The 9,783-nt window shown below is 39.5% G+C and overlaps 1 protein-coding gene across 2 annotated transcripts in view; it reads right to left on the reverse strand.

The window, feature by feature from the left end:
* Positions 1-9,783, reverse strand: part of si:dkey-172j4.3 (diacylglycerol kinase delta) — a 50,186-nt gene that overhangs the window by 16,366 nt on the left and 24,037 nt on the right. The window contains exons 1-4 of one of the 2 annotated variants that reach the window (XM_068307879.1): positions 7,678-8,026; positions 1,808-1,918; positions 1,044-1,124; positions 426-530 (exon numbers count right to left, since the gene is read on the reverse strand). In XM_068307879.1, coding sequence (XP_068163980.1) covers positions 426-530; positions 1,044-1,124; positions 1,808-1,918; positions 7,678-7,833 — 453 coding nt within the window. In that variant the 5' untranslated portion in view covers positions 7,834-8,026. Of the gene's footprint in view, positions 1-425; positions 531-1,043; positions 1,125-1,807; positions 1,919-7,677; positions 8,027-9,783 lie in introns of those variants that run through there. The other variant, XM_068307878.1, reaches the window with a different exon arrangement.

The raw sequence follows: 9,783 nt of genomic DNA on the forward strand, positions 1-9,783 counted from the left end.
AGGAGCAACACATGAAATGGGAATAACAAGGGGAGGGAATGACATAAATTATAAAGCCAAAAAAACTTCAGCTCAGCATGGAATGCAGCTCACAGTCTTCGGCTCTCTTTATAGCCAATTATAGCAGTGAGCCTGATTTTATGAACGACATCAATCTGCTGGCAAAGAGTTCCAACGAAAAGCAGATAAGAGGATGAGGAGCGGCGGGAGGAGTGAGGAATATTTTGCTCGAAGAAAGTAAAAAAAAAAAAAAAAAGTAAGAAATTAATAAGTGGAAGAATTAAGCAGTGTGTTGTGAAGGATAATTGATAACCTCATTATTATCAAAGCGTTATCGATCTGATAAATATATATAACAATCTGAGACTGTAAAATTATAATGTGAGAAAACAAACAAAACATTACTGTAAAATGTAGGGGCTAACCTCGTAAGTTTCCCATTTCTGTACAGATTTGAGGGCACTGATCCAGTCCTCCATTTCCTTCCTGCTCTCAGCACATAACATTAGTTTACGAAACGGAGTGATCACCTGAGAAAGATTGAGAAAATGAAAGAATTATATTAGAAGTCATTCAATAATTTCAGATTTTATCAATTTATACAACGATAGTCATTCTGAAAATTCTGCAGCACTGAGCTAAAGGCTAACGGTAGCATCCTAACATAACATGACAAGGTTAATATCCAGATGGTGAATAGTCGGAGACAGATAAAGATTGGGAGAAAGATAGAAATACAAACAGAAGGAGTGAGAGAGACAGGAAGAGCCAAGGATACAGATTGAGAGATGGAGATAGAAAGATAGTGAGATCGACAGCGATAGTTAAAGACAGAGACAGAGTGATAACATCCAGCTAGATAAGGAAATACAAAAATAGGAAGAGAGTAAGAGATGATGCAGAGAGACATAGGTGTAGATAAAGTGATAGAGAGAGATGTAAAATAATATATACAGGCAAAGAGGCCATAAGAGTTCTTGCCTTGACATTTTTTGAAACGTTCTACTTTTGGGACAGCCTGAGGCCAGTCTCTCATACGTTACCGTGAAGCTGTTGTTGATGTTCTTTGTACTGGTCTCAGCCACGCTGGCGTCTGAGAGATCCACTTCATCAAAGATCAGAGACTGATGGCAAAACAGACAATAATAAATATATAAACACACTTTCCTTGTATAATCACATTTTTAAAAATTGGCATCTGTGACCTTGTAGGCTGGAAACCTTTTTGTTCTAAACCTGCAATGACAAGACTTGAATGTTGTTCAAACTTAGTGAAAGTGATGACTTACTACTGTTACTAATGATCAGCAGCTTCTCCGTTCCTGTCATTTTTGAGATAATATGATAATTGGCTGCTTTCCTCCCTGCATTGTTCATCTTTGACAAACAATGTCTTTGATTACATCTATTTGAGAAGCGTGTCAGGACTCTCTGGTGTCACTGATATCTGCTGGAAAGAATCCAGCTGGAATAACTAAGACTTTTTTGTTTTGGGGCAGTGTCGTTAACGCTGTTAACGCCCATCATTGTCACAGTATGTTGGTGGTCACTGATATTCTCTAGCCATTGGGCATGTTGGAGGCATGTTCCAATAACGCCAGCCTGGTGCCAGTCACGAGTTGGAATGTTGTGTTGCAAAACTCTCCTATTAGAGTTGATTTCCTATATGTCAGCTTCCTGTTCATGTTCACGCATAATTACCCCAAATACATTGCTCAAAGCTGCATTGAATGGGTGAACAACTTTCATAGGAAACTTGCGCTAGGTCAGGTTTATCTTTAATTCAAAGCAGTTTACATTCATATACCTTGCAGTCTTTGGCGTAATAAAGGGTCCTCCCTCTGAGTTTGAAGTATCTTCTCTTCCATCTCTGAAAGGAACTGGTCTGCTTCAAGAGGATTCCTTCCTTGACACTTTTCTGCGGAGAAACAAAGAGAGAAAAAAAGATGAAACGGGAAGCAAAAAAACAAAACAAATGTTAGTGCATCTAGATTGTCTGAAAGGCTAAACTGACAGCTACTCCTCTAGGAGTTCACACATAAATAGAGGACCTTCAGTTGCAGCAGGTTTTTTTTGGAGAGACACGCATCAGAGAAAGCCACTCAGGCAAGCAGAGAGTTGTGGACGGATTCTGTCAAGATCCACAACCACAGGACTAAGTTTAAAGGATCATAATACTATTTTCGTGCATTTCCTTGAACTGATTTGCTGAAATGCGTGTAACTAATTCAAGATGAACTTTGGTTAGAGTCAAGAGACTTCCGGATTAATTTTTCCCTAATGTCCCGCCGAAATAGCACACGCTGTTAAATGTTAAAATAAGAAAATGAGAAAACTGTGTTTGTTGGTTGAGCTAATCTCAAGTTCAGACAGCAAAAAACACTCAAAGGAATATCCTGGTGTGCGATTATAGCAGCAACAGGGTCAAGGTCATGCAGCAGGTAGGTGGTTTAGTGACCCATGTCTGCACAGAAACTATGAACGTGGTTTGAAGGTGATGATTGGATTTGATACCACGGGTTTGCAGAGGAGAAACTCCCAGCTGACACTATTGTGGCGAAAGCTATTAGACTATCTCTCTTCTGTACTCCTGTTATCGTGCAACTGTTCTTTCTATCTCTATTTATGAGTACATGCCCTGAGAGGACAGAACACGCCATGGGTAATCAATCTGAGATAGGGCTTTGGAGGTCGTCATGGAGATCCTCATTTCTTGAACAAGAGGATACTCGGACCAAGTGATGAATGCTGGAGTGGGAACATAGACACTAACACACACACACACACACACGTGATACAATCTTAAAAGTCAAATCTCATATTTGATGTCTGTCTCCATACGTGTGCATTTATCACCCGCTGTGGAAACATTCCTGGTTTTATTAGGTCTGATTCCATTGGCATGCCTGGGACTTTTCCACTGCCTTAAGACATTTCATTGCTTCATATTTCTGTGCATACACCGTGTTAACACTCACACTGAAGTTCATGGCTCTTATGTCTGTAGATATTGAACTATAAAAATGGCTCTCCGACATGGGTAAAATTGCTGAAGGGATTACCTTATATAATCTCACTTTGAATTGCCTCACAACTCCAAATTTATGGATGAATGGATGACTATCAGATTTGTCACTGAATGAAGAAATAACTCCTTATGTTTCTCTTGTCAGAATAACGTGTGTCTTGACCTTTTTAAAGATTTTAAGAGAAAAAAACGTTTTCTTCATCTCTACAAATGTCTTAGAATTATTGAATAAAGACTGTTCAGTCTATGTAGAAAAATGAGTAGAACTTTTTGGCGTAATATTAACTAAATTGAATTCTTCCCAAACAAATAACAAAATGCTGAACTGCACATGAACAAAAACACAAGACAAGCCTTTACAAAAGGACTGTTTTAGCCTAATCCATCATAGGTATGGCACAGAGCCGTAATAACTTGGCAGCATGTTAAGATAAGTTCATAACCTGGAAGTTCAATCAGTTCTTACAAACCACAAGCTGGCAGCAAAACAGGTGACGGCATGTGAAAAATGTAACGTGGCAAGAGAATCTACAGTAGTTGGATGGAAGACGCATGAAGTGACAAGCTGACTAGTAGCATTGACTGTCGCTTGAGTCATGGATTTGGTTTTAATATTATTAATATTACTCCCACAAGATTAAATAAAACAACCACAATGGACATTTTCCTCTTCTTTTTCTCAAGCTAGCGAAAAATAGGATAGACAGTAAATTGTGTATTTACTTAAAACATGTGCTATGGATATCTACTGTATGTAACTACAGACAAACAAACAAAAATAAATCACATAATATTACAGTGATGCAAAAGCATGTTCCATATTTTTGTAATCAGTTGCAGCACAGGATAAAATTACAACATACAACCCTGCTGCCAGTTATTAGATAAAATAATTTCTCGCCTATTAGTTTTTCATCCAATCTTCTAGCTTCTAGAATATTTATATATCCATTAGGGGGAAGTGAAGGAAATTGACATCTTAAATGTAAGAATATTGCATTTCACTGTCACAACTTATTTTACAAGTCATCTGTTGTTCTGCTTTTCCTTTCTGCTTCATTTTTATAGTGTTTGTGTTTCCTTGTTCATCTGTCATTGAACTAATCACTACTGCAAACCCTCCAAAGAAGAGATAAATCAATTTAAACGCTCCATCACTTTCTGATTCCTGTTTCCAAGACATCTTGCCTTTTAATGACACGCCCAGTGTCTTATTTTTATTTATCATGTTTTTCTTCTTAGAATAAATGTGCTTTTATATCCTGAGGGAAAGCAAATCTCATGCTCACATTCTTCTGAGGAAGGAGGGAGAAAAGAAAGTGAGGAGGAGGAGGAGGAAGAAGAGGAGGAAGGGAAGGATTGTTGGTGGAAACAATGATAGATAGCCTGTTGGTAAGCGTGAGGAGATGGGGAAAAAGAAATAGAGCTGTGACAGCAGCAGAGATGCAGAAAGAACAGCACAACAAAAGGAATAATGCAGGAATTACTGCAAACAGAGAGCGGATCTAACAAGAAGCAGATGATATAAAGAAGGAACAGGCATCGCTTGAGGTGAAACAAAAAAAAGAAAAACACACAAACAAGGAAGTGTAAAGGTCTTCGTTGAATGAATCACCAAAAAACGTCTGAGATAATGGCAAGGCCTTACCAGTTGGGCTTATCCCCTGGTTGTCACAGCAACGCCAACACGAGCCGTCAGTCAAGAAGCTAATCAGAGCTTTTTTGTTTGACACAAGTGGCTAATCACATAGCAACGACTGATATAGCTGAAGGACGCACTGCAGGTAGGGCCCAACGCAGGGTGTTGTAATCTCAGTGTGGAATCGGTGAATGCGTTTTAAGATGTCTTCCACTGATCTCCAGTGGGAAACGCTTGTTTACTGCACTTTAAGTCAAATAGATGGACCCAAAGAAATATTCTATTTGAAATTTTAATTATGCTTTAATAAGTGTGGTCGTAAATTACATCTAATGAAGGACAAATTCAGACTGACAGGTTAATCGCATGACAAAGTAAGAGTCATGCGATTGAAGAAAACAAATACTTTCATAAGGAATGGAAAGAGGACTTCTTTTTCACTATTATATTTTCAAAGTACGTTGACCTCCTTTGCTAGTCTCATGCAATAATTCAATACAATTCAACTCCACAGCATGTTTAGAAAGTTATTTTAGTGAAGACTTCATTATAACTTTTTTTAAAAAGTGTCACTAATGGTAGACCTGTTGTGATACACACTGCCAGTTTTAGTTTTGTGTCTCTAATCTTAAAATTGTTAAACTGAAGGGCACTCAATAGAGTATCAATGAATAATAATGATATTAAACAATTATATAACTTCCAACAAAGCATGTACTCCATGAGAATGGTTACCCTCAGGGCCTTCTTAAAATAAAAGAAAAAGATTTGGAGCCACTTCAATAATCAATGTTTATAGAAGTGCCCCAACCATCCGTCACATTTTAATTAAATTTAATGAGGTAGTTTAAAGCTACATCCTGGAATGTAAAAACGTGAGGAAAAAAAAAATAATCAAAAATTCGTCTTATCATTCAGATCCTGACTTCTTCCCTGTCATTTGTCGAAAGCTTCTGCAGGGTCTTTAACACAACAACAGGATTACTTGCAAACAGCAGCCTGCACCACTAATTATTTATTCTGTGATGTTAGTTTTGAAAGGGTTAACTGACATCTAGTATCCTGGTGTACGATTTATATGATATCACCTCGCATAAATTTCATGTGTAATGTGGTCTTATGCAGACTATGCAGAACCGCTAAAAGGCATACTGGCAAGAACAGTGGAAATTCAGTTTGTGTGTGTTACACAAAGCGCTTAAATATCTGCACATCCATAGATATGGTGACTTTTTGCAGTGGGAGTGTTAACAAGTACATCGTCTCTCTGACATTTTTACTCATAACTGTCATCAGCTTATTTTACAGATCATAAAACTTTCACAATCTGAGCACAAAGTTCAACTACAGCCCAGTATTGCTGGCGATTCAGAGTAAACCACAATACTCGCAATATCATGCACATGTAAAACTATTTACATCACTGTGACCTTCCTGCAACATCGCCTGTAGGCAAACAGAATAATGTGTTCTAACTCAAGTTTGCCTCAATAAAGAAGACTTAATATATAATAGCTGGCTTCCCTCTACTTTGCTCATTGCACTCTGCAGAGTGACAGGCTCACGTGTGCAGTACATATGTCTGCATAAACATTGCGTAGAGTGTATATGGATGGCGGTGAGGTTCTGCATGAGCTCACAGTCAAACTGATTCCACACCCTCGGTGGTGTTTTCCTCTTCTCTCATCTCCAGCTGAGATGTTGTCAGACAGATCAGTGAATTCATTAGAGCAAGACTAATTGCATCAAAACAATCAGTAAACCACACTAACGCGCGCACACACACACACACACACACAAGTGGATACACACACATTACTTACTCATCTGCAAAATGCACACAGAAAAAAAACACACACAATCGAAGCAGAGCTCTGATGTGCGCCCACACACATATCTGATTCAAGTCTTTCTCTTAATCCACTTGGCCACATTTCACAACCCAACCGAGTGTATACACAAACATTGAAGCCCGTATCCCACCGATGCACACCTACATGGTGATGTCCTTCAGCGATCACACTGTAAACCCTCTATAAAGCTGATCTGAGGGACCTGGAGACCAACATGTGGACACGAACCAAGTCAGCCTGTTTTTTCTTTAACGCCTTCCTTCCAAACACAGGATATTTTTTTTTACAATGCAAAAAAAAAACATACAATAAATGTATCATCCTGTGACAGGTACTGTAGGGTTAACTTATTCTATGCTGTTAATATCCAAGGTGTATCAGCTGCTGATGAAATATCACCTGCACTCCTTTTGAAATCCCCAGTTTGTTTTCAGAAAATGAAAAGCTGTTTTCTATTGAATTTCACTTTTCTTAATCTGAATGGAAATAGAAAAAAAAATTCTCAAATCTTGCTCTTTGCAATCAAACTGATTTAAAAAAAAAAAAAAAAAAATTTCAGATCAAACGACGATTTATTATTTTATTTGATGAATCTTTTATTTTTTTGTAGCGCTCATGAGCTACAGCCTGTACCTCCACCCTACTTGACTAATTGTTATTCCGCGTTCACGCTAAGCAAAGACACATGCAAAGTGATGGATGACTCGAATGCAAATGCTGATCCAGTAAAAACATCAAAATAGGTCAAAATGCCATATTTGTTTGGACAATTTTTTCTTCCACAGAACAAAAAAAAAAGAAAAAAAAGAATGTTTTTTAAAGATTGTTATATTTATTCATATTTTAGTCGTAATAATAGAACCACCAAAACTGTGGTCTCTTCAAGCACGACCTTTATTATTTATTGGAAAATTGATTTTTCTTCCCACAAAACTTTATGCTCCTCCAGATGCATTATAAATGGTGACATCACAACGGGTGTGTGAATACAGAATTAGTTACCGTTGGGACTCAACCTAAGACTACAACACTCTTTCAGCAGGGGGTTCTTCTGTTTGCCAAAAGAGTAAAACCAGAATCAGAACCTTTAAAGCCTTTTAAGCATCCCCCCACCTTTATGACATCATCACCCTCATCCCCACCTGACACACACTGACCTCTCCCGCCAGGTGAGCCCCGTGGATTTTCTCCATGTGACTGGACTGCAGTTGGTCGTCATGGCTGAACTGGTCGTCCTCCCCATGCCCCTCGACCTCAGAGTGGAACAGCAGCGGTGCGATGCAACACCGGCTGGGATAACACAACGCCGGCATGACCGACCTCACCGTGGGCTCTAGCCGAGTGCAGCAAAGCACAAAGTCTCCAACAGAACTTCAGCTATTGGAATTAGGCTTTACCCATTTTTTTTCTCCTTCAAAAATATAAATCTCCCACCTTTTGTTGAATCTATTTCTAAATTATTTCTCAGTGTAACGCTAACCTCACACACTCCACCTTAGTGGCAGCTCCGCTTCTCAAACAGTACAATCCTAGTTCCTCCAAGTTAAACTTTCCTTGCTTGCTAGCCACACCTCTCCAGGTGTGCAGTAGGGCATACCTCGTGTGTGTGCGTGCGCGCATGTGTGTGTGTGTGTGTTTCTTTCCCTCACATACACACACGCACACACACACGCACACACACACACAGATAAGGTGATAGGGTGGAACATGCAAATAAGCTCTTCCCCCCCGAGATGACACACACACACACACACACACCTGAGAGGAAGGATCTGTCTGTGTGTTCATGTTAGAACAAGCCCACTTCCCCGAGGTTATAAATAGAACTGGAAAAACCTGTCTGATAGGCAATGACAACACACACACACACACACACACACACGCAAGCGTGCACACACACACACGCTTTAAAGGACTGCTGCTTCATTGATGATTTAGGTCATGAAATTAAGACACACACAAACACCCCCATGTAAAACACACACACACACACACACACATGCTCACACACACTCAGATTGATGGGCAGGTTAATGGGAGCCGGAAATATCAGTGTGACACAAACGAACACAAACACCCTGTTGTCCTACATGAGCTGTCCTGACTCTGTGTGTGTGCGTGTGTGTGTGTGTGTGTGTGTGTGTGTGCCCGCGCGTGCGTGTGTGTGTGTCCACTACCCACGCTCCGTCATTGGACTGCTTTCGTGTCAGATCAGTGCCAAGTCAAATTACAGCGAGCGTGCATGCGGCTGTGTGTTTATTATCATTGTGCCTCTAATGAGCAGAAACATGTTGTTCCCTGCAGACTCACACACACACACAAACACACACACACACACCCACACACTCGCTCTATCTGTCTCTCTGTCTGACTCTGTCTCTTGCCCTCTATTACCTCTGGTCTATTCTCACACTTCCTTTATAAAACCACCTTCTTCTTCTTCTCCTTTCTTCCCAGTCACTTATGGTTAAACCAATTCCAGAATTAGCTGAGAAACCTTAATGAGTAGCTTTATTGTGTTATGCTGTAAAGCTATTGATGGGAAATGACTGATTATTGACAGGTTATTGGCAGTCTAGTCAATTTGTGCTGGAGGATTTCCCTCCTGGTAGAGGAAAGGGGCAGAGACAAGCTCGCAGGTCAGCTCCGCGTTGCTTCGTTATAGATCAAGACCAAACTGGAAACGTTGAGAACGGGAGTAGAGCTGTTTTTTAAGCCCATAATTAGGTACCCACAGGGAGTCGTAATTGTTTTTTCTGCTACAAAGGGGAGAAAAGTGAATTCTGACTTAAAAATGATTAAAAAGAAATGAGTGTGGTTCTTTTTTTTGCCTCAGAAGTACAGAGAAAATAGGGACAAGAAGGAGCAGAGGGACAGCTGGGAACATTTGCCATTTTTGCTTTTTTAGATGACATTTGGGAAATAATCTCTCTGCTGTATTTGCATGTTTGGTTTGACTGCTGCTTCGTATTTCCATAGCATTATCTTCAGAAAGATTGTCAGGAAGTATAAACCATGATGCTGCTGTCTTTGGCATTCCAACAATTGATTTTAACCAAAGCCCTTATCTCCTTAGTGGCTTGATTAAAAAGGAGACAAGGGTTAGAGGCTTTACATTCCCATTAAAAATAATCCAATCACTTTAATGAGATGCGGGCTCTGGTTTGTCTTTTTGTAAAACAAAGGAAAAGAACCTCAAATGGAAAACAAGAAACAAGAAATAGGGACTACTTTTGACATACTTTTATGCTCTGATTGCAGGA

Source organism: Antennarius striatus, chromosome 23 (assembly GCF_040054535.1).
Source record: "Antennarius striatus isolate MH-2024 chromosome 23, ASM4005453v1, whole genome shotgun sequence".
NCBI classification, from domain to species: domain Eukaryota; kingdom Metazoa; phylum Chordata; class Actinopteri; order Lophiiformes; family Antennariidae; genus Antennarius; species Antennarius striatus.